This window comes from Macrotis lagotis, chromosome X (assembly GCF_037893015.1).
Source record: "Macrotis lagotis isolate mMagLag1 chromosome X, bilby.v1.9.chrom.fasta, whole genome shotgun sequence".
NCBI lineage: Eukaryota > Metazoa > Chordata > Mammalia > Peramelemorphia > Peramelidae > Macrotis > Macrotis lagotis.
Window position 1 is genome coordinate 301,808,271 of NC_133666.1, and position 20,900 is coordinate 301,829,170.

Here is a 20,900-nt window from a genome sequence, read left to right on the forward strand (position 1 = left end):
TACCACTAATAGTATTAGTAAACATAGCTCAAACTGTCATTTTGACTACAAATGACCTAAAATGGAGGATGCTATCTGCATCCAGAGAAAGAAATGATAAATAGACGAGTATATACAATGGTTTTATATAGACATATATATATATATATGTATATGTATATAGGTGGACATATTTACACATATTTACATATTTGTGTCTAATAGTAGCCACCTTTAGGGTAGCGGGGGCAGAAAAAGGAAAGTTACCTTATAACTTTATTATATTTAAGAGGAATAGGAAGTTGTACATAAGAGTTTTGCAATTCTATGTGTAATCATCCTTTTCTATTCAGCTATGTTATGGAAATGTATAGGTGCATAATAAAATTTTTTTCTAAAAGTTAATAAATAAATGTAGCTTAATTATAACAGGAGGTAGACAGTTCAATTATTTCTTTTGTTGTTCTTGTCTGAACCTGTGATTTCATTAATGTGCATAATACTCTGTGGTAGAAAATTCCCTCCTCCTACTCATCTTTAACATATAACTAGAGATTTTCTGGGGGCCACTGAATGGTAACTTGTCTATAGTTACAAAGTTACTTATTAACCTATAAGTTTGCTTTCAGCAATGAATAGATATAGTGCAGTCTTCTCAAGCAGGTTGATGAAAGCCTATTGTTAAATATTCCATGTGATCATTTACACATCAAAAATTAGTAAATATTTCATATCAGGGTTTCATTTATTATTTTTTTGATTATCTAGACTTAAGAATATGGGGAGAAAATATAAATGATGCATATTAAATTTAAAAGAGTTACATATAAATACCTCCCTTTTCCCCCAAACCAGTTCCTAAAATATTCATCAGAATACCCCTGTGTGACAAAGGTAGGATCAAACTCAGGACTTCCTGTCTCCAAGGACAGCCAATTATTAGTTGCAATATGTTGCATTTCAAGTATCATTAGTTTATAGCTATGTGAAATAACTTGCTTCTGTCAGTTAATAACTGGCAGAAAATCATTTTCTCTGGATGCAGTTAGATACAGTTCTGAGTAATCAGGAAGACATGAAGTCAAAAATGACTTCATATATTTGAACTGTGTGGCCTTGGACAGGTCACAATCTGTCCAGTTTTTCATCTGAAAAAAATGTGAATAATAACACCTATTTCTCAAGGTTATTGTGACAATCAAGTGAGATAATATTTACAAAGCACTTCACAAACCTTATAATTCTTTATAAATGTTAGTTATTATCCTCATCCTCATTGTCATTATTTTTATTACTGAGGATAAAATTAAAGATTAGGCACAAAGGAATATTTTGAAAATCCTTTTAAAAATCTACAGAAGGCATAAAGTTGTTTCATGATTGCAAATGTAGCCTAATGCTGTGGCACATATAAACCAAAGTAAATGAACATTCTCTCTGTGCTGCATACCTCAGAAATTTAACAGACTAGAAGAATAACAATTGGAAAAATTATACCTTGTACAGACTTTTTTAAATTAAAAAAATGACAGCAATTGTCATACCATAATTTGTTCTATTTATACAAATGCTGGTCTTAATCATATATTGCTGCAAATTCTATTTTTCACTAAGATGTTTAGCATAGAGCGTTAGCAGAGATAAGTATATTCTGCTTTATGGCAATATTAAATACATCCCCAAGAACTAAAGACAACTTCACTTAGCAGAAACATTATCTGTCAATTAACATTTTACAGATCTGAGTTAAGAAATGCAAAGGGAGAAGTGGAAAACAATATGCTCCTACTAAAATAATTATCAAAATGCTTTGCAGCAGACATTGTTACTTTAGATATTATTAGGAACATAAAATGTGGAAAAGTTTTGGTTTAGACAAGGCTGTTGATAAAAATCTAAATCATCAGAAGCAGGAGTTTGTGGAAACTGATCTATTTCAATGAATGAAATCATAATTTTGCTGAGATGTGAATGTGCAGTTTTTTTTACACAATCGTTCAAGACCTTATTAATTTTAGTCAAATGTGCAGAGCTCATTTTATTGTGTATTCAGCATGAATCTTCTTTTTAAAAATAACTATAATTATTACTAAAAAACGGTTTGAGTTCAGAAATGTTTTAAAAAATAAGAAAATAATAGAATTCAAGGTCATGTAAAGAATGGAATGTGACAAGGTCATTAGCAAAGTAATGAATTCTATTATCTCTGTCTAACATTAATGGCCACTGAACAAAAGGGTTGGGTATCACCATTTAAAAATGAATCCTTTGTCATTTGTGAGCCCCATTCTTTTTAGAGTCAGGTAGCAGGGAGAGGAATTGAGATTTTTAAGAAGTAGAGCAGAATATAATTGAAGGGAGTCAGTAGAAGGAAAAGAACACTTAATTAGACTGGTTCTAATCCAATCTATTTTGTGAACTTGGGCTAGTGGGGTAAATCACTAATTCTTTGTACCCCATTTTCCTATTCTTAATTAAGAGTCTTGGACTGGATGATTTGAAAGGTTATTTCTAACTTTAATGTCTCTAAGTATATGTATTTATGATGTTAAAATGAGCTCAATAATGTGGGAATGCTGGGAATAAGTTGAAAATACATAACATACAAGTACAAAATCTGATTCCATCTGCTCCCATGATTCTGCTTGGGGGAGAGAACCCTCAGTAAGAAAATTCCATCCAGTATTATATATTGGAAATGGCTCAGTACACAATGAATACTTGTTTAACAATGGCATTATAATACAGAATTAGGTAATATAATTTATTTATCAAATATTTATTTACTGTGTTATGTTTAAGACACCATATAAAGGGGCTGGGGAATAAAGTGATGAATAATATACAAACCCCTCAATCAAAGAGTTTATAATCTATCAAAGAACCAAAGACATACATAAAAAGAAACTGCAATACAAGTCAGTAAATGATGAATGGCTTTAAATGTAATAGAATTGAAAAGCTACAGAGTGCAGAAAAGGGAGAAATTATTTCTTGCTGAGATGATCAAAGATTACATGGAGGAGGAGGTATTTGAAAGCTTCTTTGAAGAATGTAGCAAATTTTAAAAGTGAAAGAAGAGGTAAGAATTCTAGAAAGATAAAATGGTATGAACAAAAATATAGATGTAATAATGATAGTTGTCCTTTGATTTCAAAGATGAGCATACCAACCAAATTAATGGTGTCATGACTTATACAATTATGTTTATTAGAGGGATGCTGATATATTGTGCAAAGACATCCTTCTCACTTGCCTTTTCCAGAACCATTTCATCCCATGCTCTGATTTGATAGGAAACAGGACTTCTGGTGATGGTCTGCATCTTTTTTTTTAGGTTTTTGCAAGGCAAATGGAGTTAAGTGGCTTGCCCAAGGCCACACAGCTAGGTAATTATTAAGTGTCTGAGACCAGATTTGAACCCAGGTACTCCTGACTCCAGGGCCGGTGCTTTATCAACTGTGCCACCTAGCTGCCCTGATAGTCTGCATCTTGTGGGAGTCTTGGACTTTTTATGGTTTCCTCTCCTGTACTCCAGCAACCTTGGGCAAAGTGCCCATTTGTGGTATTTGGCGACAAATTTGCAATAACAGGGAATATCAAAACCTGTCAAATGGCCTAAAGTCATCTCAGGCTAGACATTTCACTCAAAGGCCCAACTGTGCTATTACCAACTATATCCAACCCTTTTTCTCAATGGGCTGATCATCAGTATATACTGCATTTCATCTGAAAGCCAAAGACTCTGCTTTCCTGGAAGCAGCAAAGTGTGTCATGAGAATGACTGTGTGATTGCGAGTTGGTTTTGTTTATGGTTGGAATTACAAAGTTATCTAATTGTCGAGGAACCTATGTAGCAAAGGGACATGGTGAGCTTGAGGAATTATAAATCGTCCAGTTTTTCTGGAGCATAAGATATTTGGTAGTAAGGATATCAAGGAAGATAATTCAGAAAATAATAAAGTTAGTGCCAGACTATGGAAAGCCTTCAGTGTCAGACTTGGCAGCTAAGATGATCATATTTTATTAGTTATACAGTGAGGAGACATGGAAGGTTTTTAACGTGGTTTAGGAGAACAGACACAAAGTCCTTAAAGAAGGTTAGTCTTCTGGGGAAAAATGGAAAGTTAATGCATTGTTGGTAGAGATGTGGAATGATTCAACCAATCTGGAGAACAATTTGGAACTATGCCCAAAGGGTAATAAAACTGTGCATATACCTTTTGATCCAACAATATCACTACTAGTTGTATATCCCAAAGAGATTACCAAAAAAATGGTATAAGTCCTACATGTACAAAAATAATTATAGCAATTCTTTTTGTAATGACAAAGAATTGAAAATTGTGGAGAGGCTGAACAAATTATGATATATAAATAATAAGGAATACTTTTTGTTCTGTAAGAAATCATAAGTGACCAGACTTTAGAGAAGCATGGAGAGAGTTACATGAACTGATGCTGAGTGAAGTGAGCAGAACCAAGAAAACACTGTGCACATAAACAACAATAGATGATGAGTGAGATTATCAACTATGATGGCTGCAACTCCCCTGAGCAATTCAGTGCTCTTAGGCTTGTCCTTCCAAGCCCTGCAGTGCCATCCACATCCAGAGGAAAAACTATGGAGTCTGAATGCAGAGCAAAGCATACTATGTTCGCTTTCTAAAAAATTCTTTTATGTTTTTTCTTTCTTACTCATACATGCCCCTTTTCTGCCTTAAATCTAATTCCTCTTTCATAACATGACTAAAATGGAAATAAGTTAAACACAATTGTACATGTACAACTTTTACCAGATATTTCACTGCCAAGAGAAGAGGGGAGGGAAAGGAGGGGGAAAAAATGTGAAAATCATAAACACAAATGTTGAAAACTATCTTTGCCATATAATTGGAAAAATAAAATTAGATTAAAAAAAGAAAAAATAAGACAGATCTGGTAATGGGATGCAACATGGATTAGAATGAGGAGAGACTAGAAATGGAAGTAGGTAACTGTGGTGGAGTAGAGAGGTGGGGATGTCATTGGCACTCTTGAAATGCCAGTATTTTGGGGCAGCTAGGTGGCACAGTGGATAAAGCACCAGCCCTGGAGTCAAGAGTACCTGGGTTCAAATCCGACCTCAGACGCTTAATAATTACCTAGCCGTGTGGCCTTGGGCAAGCCATTTAACCCCATTTGCCTTGCAAAAACCTAACAAAAAAAAGAAATGAAATGCCAGTATTTTTTCTAACACTAAGCCTAGGTCTCCTCTCACTGGTATCCTCTTCAGTTTTTAAGTGGTTCAACACTCAGCTCAAATTCTAGCTTCTGCATTAGATCTTTTCTATACAAGTCTCCACTTTCACACCAGATGCTAGTACCTTTCCTTTTGGGATTATATTCGATCTACTCTGTTTGGATCTTATATGAAACAATACATTTATAAACCTATTATCTCCCACCTTATACAAAGATTTCCTTGAGTGCAAAGGCTGTTTCCAATTTTCTTTGTAACCCCAGTGATTAGCTTGGTATATAGTAAGCATTTAATAAATACGAATTTATTGAAATCTCCAAATTTTAGGTTTCCAGCAGGGAAAAATTATAGAATTTTCTTCTCTTTTCTCCTCCCACACTACATGAGAATGATCTCTCAGCTTCCTGAGAAGTTAAAGAAAATTTAAAGGAAATGAAAATATAGAATTGTGAGGTATAGTGATACAGGGGAAAGATGAAGAGAATTGTGAATGTAACAGAGAAAACTGAGTGGAGATGTAAATTGATTAAGACCTTACTCTTGAGATGTAAATTGACTAGAAGTAGAGAATTATGATTCTAACAGAGAGAATTGTAATCTTTTTTTTCTTTTAAATTTATTTTTTATTCTCATTTTGTACAAATATTTTTTTTACATTAATAACATATTCTTGTTTACAAGTAAACAAAATACCCCTCCTCCTCCCCCATGAATATAGATAGACTTGTTTGGGCGAAAAAAGTAAAGGGGAGAGGAAAAAAATTAAAATAAAAAATAATAATAGTAATAATTGTAGGTATGGCCAGGTGGCACAATGGACGAAGAAGCAGCCCTGGAGCCATGAGCACCCGAGTCAACATCCAGCCTCGTAAACCCAGCCATGTGACATGCAAGCCACCTGATCCCCACTGCCCTGCAAAAACCAAAAAAAAAAAAAAAGAAAGAAAGAAAAAAAGACCCAAAATAAAATAAAATAGTAATAATAGTAGGGGTGGCTGGGTGGCAGACAGAGCATTGCCCCTTGAGCCAGGAGCACCTGCGTCCAAATCCCTCCCCAGACACCCAAAGTTCACCCCGCTATGTAGCCCCAGGCACTCCATCCAGCCCTACTTGCCCTGCACCCTCCCCCAAATAATCATAACAAAAAATGTGCTTGAGTCTTTGTTCCAACACCCACAACTCTGTCATGGGTGGATCTCATTCTTTATGATAAGTCCATCACAAAAGTTATTTCCATATTTTTCCACCATTGCCATTGCTGATCGCAACTCCCTCCTTTCTTATTTCTCCACTACCATGTACTCTATTTTCTCTCTCCTTTCACTCTGACTCTGCTGTAGGGTTGCTGAGTGGTGCAGCTGACAGATCCCTGGTCCCAGGGCCAAGAAGCCCTGAGCCCCCATACCACCCCTTAGGCCCAGAATCCACCTGGCCCTGTGGTCCTGGGCAGGCCTTCCATTCCCAGCCCCTTGCAAGAAGTAAGAAAGAAAATGTGTTATATCTGGCCACTCTCCCCCCATGGTCCATCCTCTCCTCCTTTATTCACATCCCTGCCCCTTCCCCCTGCTCCCCCCTCCTTCTTACTCCAGATGTCTATACCCCATTGAGTATATTTGCTGTTTCCTCTCCTAGCCATCTCTGATGAGAGCAAAGTTTCCCAATTCCCCCTTGCTTCCCCCTGTCCATATCATTGCAATAGCTCATTGTAATAAAAAAAAAAAACTTACGTGAAATATCTTGGACTATTCCCCCTCTCCTTTTTCTTTCTCCCATTCCATTTCCCTTTTTTTTCTATTGACTCCATTTTTACACCATATTTTATCTTCGAATTCAGCTTTCTCCTGTGCTTCAACTATAAAAGCTCTCTCTACCTGCTCTATTAACGGAGAAGGTTCATATGAGTATTATCAGTGTCATTTTTCTATGCAGGAATACATGCAGTTCATCCTCATTAAGTCCCTCATATAGCCCCCCTCTCCTCCAATCTCCATGCTTCACCTGAGTCCTGTATCTGAAGATCAAACCTTCTGTTCAGCTCTGGCCATTCCAAAAGGAACCTTTGAAATTCCCCTGGTTCATTGAAAGTCCATCTTTTTCCCTGGAAGAGGACATTCAGCCTTGCTAGGTAGTTCATTCTTGGCTGCATTCTAAGCTCTCTTGCCTTCTGGTATATTGTATTCCAAACCCTACGAGCTTCCAGTGTAGTTGCTGCTAAGTCCTGTGTGATCCTGACTGCAGCTCCATGATATTTGAATTGTGTCCTTCTGGCTGCGTGTAATATTTTCTCTTTGACTTGGGAGTTCTGGAAATTGGCTATAATATTCCTAGGGGTTGGTTTTTTTGGGATCTCTTTCTCTGGGGGATCGGTGGATTCTCTCCATTTCTATTTTGCCCTCTGCTTCTAGAATATCAGGGCAATTTTCCTGTAGTAATTCTTTGAAAATGATGTGAAGGCTCTTTTCCTGATCATGACTTTCAGGTATTCCAATAATTTTTAAATTATCTTTCCTAAGTCCGTTTTCCATATCAGTTGTTTTTTCAATGAGATATTTCACATTTTCTTCTAATTTTTCATTTTTTTTGGTTTTGAAGTATTGTTTCCTGATTTCTAATAAATTCATCAATCTCCCTGAATTCTATTCTTTGTCTGAAGGATTTGTTCTCCTCAAGAGAGTTTTCTTATCTCTTTTTCCATTTGGCCAATTTTGCTTTTTAAAGCATTCTTCTCCTCAATAACTTTTTGAACTGTTCTATCCATTTGACCTAAGCTGGTTTTTAGCATGCTGTTTTCTTCAGCATTTTTTTGGATTTCCTTGACTAAGCTGCTGACTTCATTTTCATGTTTTTCCTGCATCTCTCTCATTTCTTTTCCCAGTTTTTCTTCCAACTCCCTCATTTGATTTTCAAAGTCTTTTTTGAGCTCTATCATAGCCTGAGCCCAATTTCTGTTTTTTCTTGGAGTCTTTAGATGCAGGAGCTTTTGCTTCTTCATCTTCAGAGTGAGTATTTTGGTCCTTCTTGGGCGCATTTGCAAAATATTTCTCAATATTCTTCTTTTTGTTTCTCTGCTTGCTCATTTTCCCAGCCTGGGCCTGGTTTGGGGTGTTTCTTGAGCTTTGGGACACTCCCACAAGGGTCTCAGTGTGTGAGGTTCTGTCCTCCCTCCTGGTCTGTGAATGACCATAAGCGCCCCCCTCTGCCAAGGGGCTGATGTGTGGGGGGGCTGCTGTTCTATGGGGGGGCCTAGACTGTGGTCAGGATCTGAATGTGGTCAGAGCTCCAGAGTCCTGTTTCAGGGGCAGAGGACAGAGCTAGGCAGTCTCTCTTCACTCCCCTCCCTCAGCTCAATGGGCTCATGCCCTGGGGGCTCCTGCTTACAGGCTCTGCCTGCTTCTGTTTCCTGGATCAGGGCTGGGGAAAGAAGATGCTGCTTGCTGTGTGCCCTGAGGGCTGGGCTCCAAGTGCTCCCTCTGGCAGAGGTCCCCCGCTGTTCCCCCACTTTGTGCCTGGTGCTCCTCGGGGTGCAGCTCAGGAGACTCCCCCGCTGCTGTGAGCTGAGACCCCCACTGCCCTGTGGCTGCCTCCGGGAGGATGAGGTTCTTTGGCTCTGGTGGGCCACCCCTCTGGCGGGCTGCCTCTCCGACCCGGAGAGCAGAGCCTTTCTGCTCTTTTCCAGGTTACCTTGAGTAGGAGAACTGCTTCACTGGGTCCCTTTGTGGGTTCTGTCTCTTGAAAGTTTAGTTAGAGTCCTTAACTGATGAATTTTATCAGAGAGCTCCTAAGACTCCATCCCTTCTTGTCCCCATCTTGGCTCCGCCCCATCGAGAATTGTAATCTTAAAGGCTGCTTGGGTGGAGAACCCCACCCCCACCCCCTCCATTCTTGATGTACCATTGATTGATTCATTGTTTAAAGTAAAATTTTATCCTGATCTTCTTAGGCTTTACCCCCCTACCCAATTCTGGTTCCAATTAAGAGAAAGGGAGTTCACCTTTTGCTTTATAGATGAGAGGCATGACATAAAAGCCTAAGTTGGACTCCAGCTCAGGGCTTATAGTCTTCTCTACCAACCTGTGGCCCAGCCAATGCTGCTTGGCTGTTATTCTCTCTCTCTCTCTCTCTCTCTCTCTCTCTCTCTCTCTCTCTCTCTCTCTTTCTCTCTCTCTCTCTCTTTCTCTCTCTCTCTCCCTAACCCTTCCTATGTTCCTATGTCTTGTAACCTTTTTAATAAATTTTTGTTTCCCTGCTTTCCCGAGTCTGAATAATGATTTCTCATAGGCAGAATCAAACTCAAGTTGCCAGTGGCCACAACAGGAAGGGAAGTAGGTCCTAAAAGGTTAACATTGATGGAAAATTTATTTTCTCACAGTTTATCAAGTGCTTTATAATTAACTCCTATTCTGTTAGCAGTTAAAATCTATTGGTTATTTTCTTTACCTCATTCCTATCAATGAAATAGTCTTTGTCTTAACCTCAGTATTCAATTCTACTGTCATGCCATTGATTGAACAAAGCTGTTGTTGGTATCCTTTAAGAAACTTGTATCTCAACCTTTCCTAGAGCAAAAAGCCTTAAACTTTGAAAACTGATCTTAGTAATCTGAGTTTGTTTCATCTTGAACTCACTAGTGTGAAAAATGATTATTTTCTTTTTATAGCAATAACTAATTTTATATATGGGTCCTAAAGTTCCTCTTTTTTAAATAAATAACAGAACCACCTAGCCAGCCCTAGGGGATAGAGCAGGAGTCCTGAAGTCAGGAGGACCTAAATCTTCTCTGAGACTAGCTGTGTGACCTTGGGCAAGTTACTTTACCTTCATTGCCTTTCACTCAGGGCCATCTCAGTTAAATTAGGACTTAGTGGAAAATGGATCCTTTTGTATAAACTGTAAGAGGCTCAGTGGGAGATCAGTCTCTTTGCTGGAGTGCTGATATTATCAAAGGCATATACCAAGTCCCTCATTAGAAAAGTCCCACCTCTCATTATAATATTCATTTTTTCATTAGTTGTTAATAAGTCAGAGTTGATTTTCACCCATCAGTGACAACCCCTTTTTAAAAGGCATTTAAACATGCAAGGAACCTAAATACGGAGTCTTCCTTGGTTACTGAGAGAACCACTGGCCTCAATTTATTGATTATGTGCTGGTCTAATTATTAAATTGATTATTAATTACCTAGAAATTCTGTCTCAGACTTTTCATTCCTCATACTGGGCAAGGTCTTAAAAAGCCTATTTTCCTTCTGCTCCATCCTCCATTCCCAAATTCTTATATGGCAATAAGAAACTATAGCTCCCCAAAACAAACTTATCTTTTAATTCCATTATAACCCTGTTGGGAACTCCAGGGCAGTTACTCAATGAAAGGTCCATAGTTATTTCAAATGATTACATAACCAAGATCTTCGAATTCTAGTTCACTTTCCTTCTTTTTTTTTCTTTACCTTTAATCATAATTTCATTAGTGAAGAGAACTTCCCTCTGTAAAAGCAGATAATTCTCCAATTTATAGTCTTAAAAAAATTGCCTGGGGTCAGTTAAGAAAGGATCAGATTAATTGGATACACAGAGACACTATTTGTCAAAGGTAACACTTGAACCCAGGTCATTATTACTCTGGCTTCCTAAGTTCTATACATCTCACTGCCTTTTGGCTCCCAGTTCCTATTCACAGCTTTGCTTCTGTTTTGTGAACACAACTGTCAATGATCCTTATTATTTTTTATTATCCACAAAAGGGAAGGGGGAGTGGAGATGGAAGAAAAATCTAAGACATTGAAATCATTGTCATTTTGTGTAAGAAATATACTGAGAAGATGGCTGGTCTCAGGGTATTGGGGAGAGTTCCTTTACTCACTGGGGTTGTTTGGCTGGGAGTCCATTGGAATCATCAGTTTGGCCCGAGTGGCTCTTCGGGCAGCAAGTGATCGTTCTAGTGTAGACATGGTGCTTCCAGCTTCTTCAGCATCAGGACCTGAAAAGAATGAATACATCTACATGATTCATCTCACCAAGTGGCACAGGCTCTTTACTTCAACTAAGCCTTGTATAAAATTTCAAGAACTCTTTCCCCTTTCTGAGATCTTTGTGGTCTTTATCTTAGCCAATAAGAATAAGAGCATTGGTTGAAACTCAGAGATTTTAAGGAAATTGACCAAAGTCACAATATAACAAATAGCAGCAGGACTCAAATCTAAATCCTCTATGGAAATAAAGAAAATTTCTACACTTAAGAGTTCTCCCTATTGATGAAATTATAGGTCTAGACAAAACAAAAACAACTATTTGAAGACATCTATCGCACATTGACCTCTGCTATTCCATCCCATTCCTCAAATATTTGAAGTTCTGCTATAAGTAAGAGGGTTTATATCTACTAGGTTTGGCTCTAGAGGGTAGACCCATGAAACAATAAACATAAAGTTATAAAAAAGGCAAACGTAAGACAGTAGGAAAAATCCACAATCAATGCTATCCAAAAGTGGGATTGAACACTAGCCTTGGAGTCAGGAGGACCAGAGTTCAACTCTAGCCTCAGATACTTACTAGCTGTGTGACCTTAGATAAGTCTGACCCTGATAGCCTCCCATCCAGGGCCATTTCCAATCACGCTGATTTATATCTGGCCACTGGACCCATATACTTGGAGGACAAAATGAGACTACCCCCTCACCCGAAGCCAATTCATGGGCTTGTCCTGGCATCACCTTTCTGATGTTCATGGTCTTCTTTGAAAATGAAGGATAATCCTTATCAATATCAAATGTGAGGACTGCCTGTGAAGTGGTCAGTTCCTCTTCATTAAAACTCTTAAAGCAGAGGTTGAAAGACTACTTGTCAATTATGTCAAGGAATTCCTTAGTGAGAATGCCTTTCAGGTTTGAGGAGAGCTAGATGACTAATCGTTTCCCTTTCCAGACTAAATTCTGACTCTGTGACTCTAGATGGTGGTATGAACTCAGAGAGATTAAATGATTTAAGAGATTTATCAGGTCATAGAGATAGTAAAGGGTCAAGGTACAACTTGAGCCCTAAATCTAAATCTAATGTTTTTCCCACAATGCCATGTTTCACTCCTTCACACCTTTTCAGATTTAAATGTCAACTCCCTCTGCTAATAATTCATCATTTTAAAATTGCTAGAATAGATACTTTCCATTGCCTGCTTTCACATGAGAAATTAATCCTGTATTTATATTAAATCAAAACATCTGGCCAAATTAATTAGTTCAATTAAATGTTGTATCCACAAATATAAATTAATTTGAAAACTGGTTATATTCCATCATGTAATTAGGGGCTTTACTTTTTTTCCTCTTGTTCTTGTGGAGGAGTGAAAAATACCATCAATAAGTACATGTTTTTCTCAGCAGTGTCAAGAAACCAAGTTCACTGATTTTTTCCACAATGAATTAAATAATTAATTATTTCTTTTGATATATATAGTTTGAGTATTTCAAATAGTTAAATTTTAATGTAAAATTCTTATTTACTAGTCACAGTATGCTTCAATGTTTATTCAAACAACAAGAAAGAACGAAATTTTTCCAACTATTGATGCAGAAATCATGTTTTACCTTGTTTAGGTAAATATGGGTTTCTAACCAAAATATCAGAATACACTTTCTAGTTAAAACTTCTGTTTTCAGAACATAATTTCATTAAATTTGTTTCTTCACCCTTCCCCAAAGTTTCCTCATTAGAAATGTGTCTATCAAGTTGTTATAAATTGTTCATGTACTGTATAATACACTGAAAAGGCAGATGACAGGCATATGATTTAAACTTCTTATTCTCCATTGCTTCTTGCATCTCTTCTCTTTCCACATTCTCTTATTCATTCACTGCTATGACTTCAACTACCACATTTGTGTAGATGATTTTTCAAATCTCTCTCTCTAGACTCAAACTTAAAAATGATAAAATTCACATTTACTATCTTAAATTCTAAACCTGCTCTTCATTCTTATTATCTTTATTGACCTTTAAGTGATGCCCCTGATTCTAACATTTTGGGACTTAATGACTATATCTGTGTTCACAGTATCCCAGTATGTTTGTCCTTTTAATGACAGCAACTACAATAAAAAGGAAGCCCCAACACCTTGAACATTTTCATACTCATTCTTTTTTTGTGTTTTTCTGGAATCACTTGTAAAGAAGCTTGATAACAAAGATTTTTAAAGAGAAATTTAAAATCTAATAATAATTTTTTGCAAGCCTCTCTTGTTGCTCATGTTTTATTTAAATTTTATTTAGCAAATGTTCTTCCAGGGAACACTAGCACTTGAAATCATCTAAGTACATCCAAACCTGAAGTGATCTGCTCTTCATTTTTTTCTTTCCTTTTTTCCTTCCTTTTTTTTTTAAATAATGTCATGAGTCCTTTTATTTAACAAATCAACTGCTTGATTTTAATCACCATTATTTCATTCAGCTTTCTTTTATTGTTTTACTATTGTTTTCAAGGACATTATTGTAGTAACTTCATATGATCTTTTATATGTTTATTTAATATAAATGTTATATTTATTTTATTGTATCTCAGTTTGTATAAATCTTGCAATATTATCTGAATTCCTCATATTCAATGCTTCTAACAATGCTATAATATTCCATTCATAGTTCAAAATTTCTTTCGTCAATCCCAAAGTGATAGGCAATTATTTTGTTTTTTAGTTCTTTGTTAGTGTGTATATTTTGCTGCATTTTGGGCTTTCTACCACCAACTTGAACTCTTTAGCCTATTAGGCAACAGTGGGATCAAAGGATATGTATTGTGTAGTTGTTTTTCTCATATAATTGCAAGCTATTCATAAGAAAGAATAACTGAATAAATTAATAGTGCAATCAAATTATTAGTGTATCTATTTTCCCTTTAGTCCTTTTCACACTGATTTTTCTGGTATTGGGGTTCACTTTTGGCTACTTATCTATTAAAATATATCTCTTAATCACATATATTTATAGTAATTCTTATATATATATATTATATTTAAGACATTTATCTAACACATTTGAGACAATATTTTTATCCAAAAGGCAGTTTATCATCTTAACCTAGCTACATTCAATTTGTTTCTCAATCTACTTTTCTGAACATTAGTTTTTTTGGTTGCAAAATGAGAAAATAATACTTGCTCTTTCTGCCTCTCAGGGTCATTTGGGAGGGATATCTAAGATGCTAGATATGAAAGTTTCCCTAAAAGAAATTCAAGTTTTTAGATTCATACAACCTCAGTACTAGAGGAGTTAAAGACTTAGGAAGGCAACAAAATCTTATGACCCTGTGATCTGAGTTCAAATCCTAGCCCTGACATTTACTAGCTGTATGAAATCTGGTCACACTAACCCTTCCTGGGTCTCAGTTTCTTTACTTGCAAAGTGAAAGAGTTGAACCTAATAATACCAAGGTTCTTTTCAGGTCTAAGTCTATGACCTATAATACTATGACTTGCCTAAAATCAAGCAGATTGGAAGTTGCAGAACAGGTTTCTGCTTCTGGGTCAAACATTCTTTTGGGTGGGTGGAGGTACCACTAAAAGAAACAGTGAAATCAAAAGAATGAATGAGTTTAGTGTTTAAAATAAGTATGACTAGGCATGAGTTGAATTTGAGATGTCACTATAAGTTCTAAAGGGATATATGTGTGTGTGTGTGTGTGTGTATGTATATATATATATATATATATATATATATATATATATATATATATATATGTTATCGGCAGTGGGAGAATCTGGAGCTCAGAGAATGGTTAAGGCTGTATACATCATCTGGGGAACCCAATGGAATGAATGAGATGGTCATAGTAAAGACTATGGAATACGGGTTTATAATGGTATTTGTTGTAATAGAATTTTTCTTCATTCTTTCAAGCATGAAAGCTCTAGATGTGCTTATTATAAATAAAATATGCAAATGATTAAAATATTTGACATACAGAATATAATAACAGCCACTCATCCCTTCATCTTACTCTGAGTCAAATAGATGTGCTTTGCTTGATCTATGGAAGGGTGAGGGGATCCTTTGATTCAGGATATGTTGTGGTTTTGCCTTGTTAATCAAATATTAGCAAGTATGGGGGGTAAAGTACCATTAGAACAAACACCTGTATCTAATTAGGAGAGTTTGGACATGTCTATAAACTCACATACATACACACATATACACAAAACCTTATTGCTTTCTTCAATGCCATTCATGTAGACACAGTTTATATATGAAATCAATCAGTTAGCATGTTGATAATGAGATTGCATAGGGTGGGGGTGTGGTGGGGTGGGGTGGGAAAGATTAACTTCAGAGTATCAAGGTTCAAATTGTATAGTATTCAGCATTTTCAGACCTCCAATTTCTTCTGCATGCTTTGAAATGAATGTACAAAAGTTTTGCAGCCAAATCTCAATTATTCCCTTAACCAAGGACAAAAATAGCATAGACAATTCAATTTTTACAGACTATCCCCAAACTCATTTGAGGCGACAGTTATACTGCCAAATATACTTTTACAGAAAGTAGATATCATTTCCTGATATCTGCCTACCACGTCCAATACACTTGGGTAGAGGTTTGAGCAAAAAATCAGCAAAATACAGGTAATAGGAAAGAGAAGAGTAAAATCTGAACAACCTAACAATTAGGTTGAACAACAATCCCTTTGAGACATGGCAGAATTAATGAAAATTATTTACAAAGTAATCTAAAGAGAATTGTTGTTAAACAGGCAGTAAAAATCACCAGAGGATAAGAATGATAAGCATCACTTACTTACCTGAATGGGATGTGCTTTTGCTTCCCAACTGTGTTTCTGATTGGCTGTGGCTGACTGGTGTGATTTCCTGGCAACCCTGGATTGGTGAGTCTCTTCCTGCTGGATCTGAGCCAGATGGTTTTTCAATATTCTTCATTTCCATTTCTTCATGATGAATCCAAAGATCAGGGGGCCGGAGGTCTTTCTGGCTTCCCTTCCTTTTGCCAGCACTATGGGTGGCTCGTTTCCTAGAAAAGGAGTTGTAAAACAAAGATGAAACCCATTATTCTGCTGCTCTCGTAACAATTCATTCAAGTCTTTCCATCAGCTGCCATTTAAGAAACAAAAGGACTCCCTCGGGTTGGTTTATGAGTTCCAGGAATCAGTGAACTTAGATTTGGCCATCTTTTCTCTGAAGACAAACCATATTGTACAAGATGCCATATTAAATTTCCAGAGGCTTCTCTTTTATGCAAAGGACTTCTCCTCCAGTATCACCTTCAGGCTCATCCATGAAATGACAATAGGTTAGACAGTCACACGTTAATCCTAGGGGCTCCAGAAAAAAACAGCCACTGGCAAAGTTCTCCTTAGAAGACAAAAGGAGTAACTGCTTTGAAAGAATGATGGAAAGAAAAGGAAAGGATTTATGCCAAAGGCTGAAACTCAAGCCTGTTCTGTGCCTGTTCTCTGACTATGTTCTATTTGGAATCTTATTCTCAGAAAGAGGAAAACAAAACAAAACAAGCAAAAAGCATCTAGTATAGGATTTTATGGAGAATGTTTATAAAAGAAATTGATTACTTTGAACTATGATCATTTACGTTTATATATGATACATATATACATATATAAACAGTATTCTAGAAAAAAGGAGAATATAAATCCTTATGCATAAAATCAAAGGAAAATAGCAACATTTAGGCAATACATCATAAATATATTATTTAAAAACCTATGTCTAAACTCTTCTTGACCCTAAACATATTTGCATCTTGTTGGTATCTATAGCAAGATCCTAACATTCACCATTTAATATATAAATAACTGTGAACTGAAATTTTTTTAAATGTTAAAAATTAGTTTTTACTTGTATTTGGGAAAAATAATTATTATCTTAAAAACTGTGTACTTTATTTGTACTAAATTATCTTTCAAGTTTAAAAAGTGTCTACTCATTTGAGTGTTTCAGAATCTGATGAGCAATTCTATACCCTCCATTTTCTACTTATTTTGCTTTTAGAAACGTTATTCTATCCTATTTAGTATCTTCTTTATATCCCTCATCCATCCCCCCAAAGCTAAAACCTTAGGTTTTAGCTTTGGGGGGATGGATGAGGGATATAAAGAAGATACTAATTAGGATAGATATATATATATAGATTAGGATAGATATATATATATCTATCCTAATTAGTATCTTCTTTATATCCCTCATCCATCCCCCCTCCATCCTCATTAACATATATATATATATATATATATATATATATATATGTTAATGAGGTTATGAGTTGCCCTGGATAAGGGGTTAGACTTGGAGTCAGAAAAGCTCTGAGGGGCAGCTAGGTGGCACAGCCTTGGAGTCAGGAGTACCTGGGTTCAAATCTGACCTCAGACACTTAATAATTACCAAGCCATGTGGCCTTGGGCATGCCGCGAGTTCAAATTCTATTTTCTATTCTAGTTTTGTGGTCAACTAATATTTTAAAAACTTTAAAAACCTCCTTTAAATGATTCTGTGGTAGGTAGCAGTAGTTAGAGAAAGTAGTTGACCTGGAGTCAAGAAGATGCCTTTTCCTGAGTTCAAATTTGCCCTCAGACACTTAGCAGTTATATTATCCTGAGCAAATCACTTAACCATATTTACCTCAGTTTCCTCATCTGTAAAATGAGTTGGAGAAGGAAATGGAAAACCATTGCAGTATCTCTACCAAGAAAACGCTAAACTGGATCATAAACAGTCAGACATCAAGGAAAAATGACTGAATCAGAACAAAAATGATTCTATAATACAACTTGTATAATAACTTATAGTACTTCATAGGATGATGATTACAACTTATTGAAGCATTGCATATAAAGTTCTTTGCAATCATTAAAATGCTATATAAATATCAAGTGTTATTGTAGACCTCAAGTAGATTGCCTCCTATTCTTTGGTCATTTTAATTGCCTATCTCTAAGTATAGAACTTTTTATAAAGTGCATAAATAAATATTTGTCCTAGTGATTTACTGGCACATATTTAGCATCTTTATTTCTTCCATGAATATCACCAGGCAGTATCTTGTGATAGCTAGATAAGATTGTTAGATCAGAGTCAGGAAGATATGAGTTCAAAATCAGTCTCAGATACCATATAATCCTGAGCAAGTCACTTTCACTTTTGTTTTTCTCATCTTCTTCAACTGTAAAATGAAGATAATTATGGCATCTACCTCACAGGATTTTTGTGAGGATCAAATTTGATAAAATTTGTAAGCAGCACTTTGCACAGTGTCTCTCAAGCAGTTGGAATTAAAAAATACTTATTCCCTTTTCTTCCCCTGTTCTTCCCATTCCTTTTCCCCTTTCCCTTTCATTTTTTTTTCATGAGATTTAATAATAAATACAGGGCAGGTTTATAGATGTGGCTACCATATCTGTAACCATACTTGTAGATTAACCATAGTCTTAAATAATAGAGGGTTGATATTTTCAGAATCTCATACACTACTCTATATCATCCCTTTCTCTACTCATTCTGTTTTTACAAACTTTATTATCTTACTTAGTATCTTCTTTGCTGATGATTATCTGCAGCTTTTGATTTTTTGTCTCTGGGGCAACACTTTGCCATCATCCTTTTGAATTTCTATAAAGACTACTGCTTGCTTTTCCTAGAGCTAGTCATCTTTTCTCATAAAATCTGATGGTAAAATTCACCTTCTAATTTTCTGTCTTTTCTTGAAATTTCTTGACATTAATCAATTTTGACATTTCTTTTTTAGAATGGTGTCCCTAAAAACCTAAAGATTTCTTTGTATTCTATCTCCTCCAGGATAAATGAACTCTAAAAGTGACCATTCTAACACTTAACCTTTCCTGCCTTATTTCTTACTTTCTTTTGTATACTGGAATAATAGTCCAGTTGACTTCTCATAAGTCAACAATCAGTCTCCCATGTCGAAGGCATCTATACACAACATTCTTCAATCCTAATAAGTATTCTTACCTAATTCTAGTCATTATGAAAATCAGCTTTGGACTATTCCTCCAAAGTGATTAATTGTGCATACCTTTTGACCCAGTAATACTACTAATAGGTCTATATTCCAAAAACATCAAAGAGAGAGGAAAAGTATTCATATGCATACAAATATTTACAACATCCCTTTTTGGGGTTACCAATACCTGCCATAATTGTATTAAGGCAATTTCTATCTATCAGGGAGTGTTTGAACTGATTATGATATATGAATAAAATGAATGACCTGGAGTTTGGCATAGTATCTGGTAAATAGTATAATAAATGCTATTTTGACTGACTGTTTTCCCATAAGAAATAGAGTTTTTAGGGAATCCTGAGAAGTCATAATACAACAATAAAATACAATAAAAGCAACATTGTGAAGATGAACAGTTTTTAAAACCTTATGATGGAGCATACTAACTACTGTCTGATAGTGAGGTGATAGAAAAATTTTGACTGACCAATAGTGGCTGGCCTTTGTGGCTAGAAAAAAAAAAGCTTAAGTTCTACAAGGGTTTTATGCTTCTTTTCCTTTTTTTTTTTAATTGGGGAAGGAAGTTGTTAGGAAAAGAAAAATGCTTGTTAATTGAAAAAGTAAAAAAAATGAATTTTATCGAATTAAATTGAATTACATATTTTTGAAAATTTCAGAATTTTTATCTTCTTTTGAAGTTCTTCTGTTGTACCTTCCCTGATTCTCCCATATATGTTCAAATCCTCCTTCTTTGCATTATATCTATTTGTATACATGTTACATCCCTACTTAACTAGACTCAAATCCCTGTAGAAAATTAGGGCCTCACATACTACTTCACACACAGTAGGTCCTTAATTGTATGTTGAACTGTAGCAGCAGCTTCTTGTTTTTTGTTTTTTTTTTTGCAAGGCAGATGGGGTTAAGTGGCTTGCCCAAGACCACACAGCTAGGTAATTATTAAGTGTCTGAGACCAGATTTGAACCCAGGTACTCCTGACTCCAAGGCTGGTGCTTTATCCACTACGCCACCTAGCCGCCCCAGTAGCAGCTTCTTAATAGAAGTAATAATCAGTACTTTATAGATAATTTTCCTCAAAACATAATTAGCATTTCTATTTGAATTAATCACCAATGCAAATAATTTGGTGCATATCTATACAAATTAGCAAAGTGGTAGAATTATAGAATTCTTTTAAAGAAACATTTTTATTTACTTTTGAGTGTATCTTTTTGCTCAGTAATTTTTCAGTTGTGTCAGATTCTTCATGACTCCAGAGTCCTGAACAAAATAAACTTTCAACCTCCCCCAGCGTTTTCAGACATATAGTTCAAGCAAACCTCCAAGGGTTGTAATGAGAACCAAATGAGATAATGAGGGAAAAATCTGAAGAAATCTAAGAATATGTTTTCCAATTAATCCCATTCATGTACAGAGCTCATGCTACCACAGGCTTCTATTAGGATCACAGGTATTGCTATCTATTTAAGAACTGAATTGATTTTGTTTTCACCTGAATTATTCAGATTGTTTTAAAAGGTTTTGTTGATTAAAAAAATCTCCAATAAAACATTTCAATCAAGTTATCATAAAGAAATTAACCATTCTCCATTACCTTCTAAGAAACACTATTTCTGTGCTCAGTTAATAAATCCAAGAAAAGAGACTTAAGTCAGGAATGTGCAGCTAATGAACAGTTCAGACACACATG

The 20,900-nt window shown here is 35.8% G+C and overlaps 1 protein-coding gene across 1 annotated transcript in view; it reads right to left on the minus strand.

Annotated features, from left to right (window-relative positions):
* DCC (DCC netrin 1 receptor) overlaps window positions 1-20,900 on the minus strand; it is a 1,459,593-nt gene that overhangs the window by 54,606 nt on the left and 1,384,087 nt on the right. The window contains exons 23-24 of the mRNA XM_074202006.1: window positions 16,001-16,227; window positions 11,081-11,197 (exon numbers count right to left, since the gene is read on the minus strand). Of these exons, the coding sequence (XP_074058107.1) occupies window positions 11,081-11,197; window positions 16,001-16,227 (344 nt within the window). The remainder of the gene's footprint in view (window positions 1-11,080; window positions 11,198-16,000; window positions 16,228-20,900) is intronic.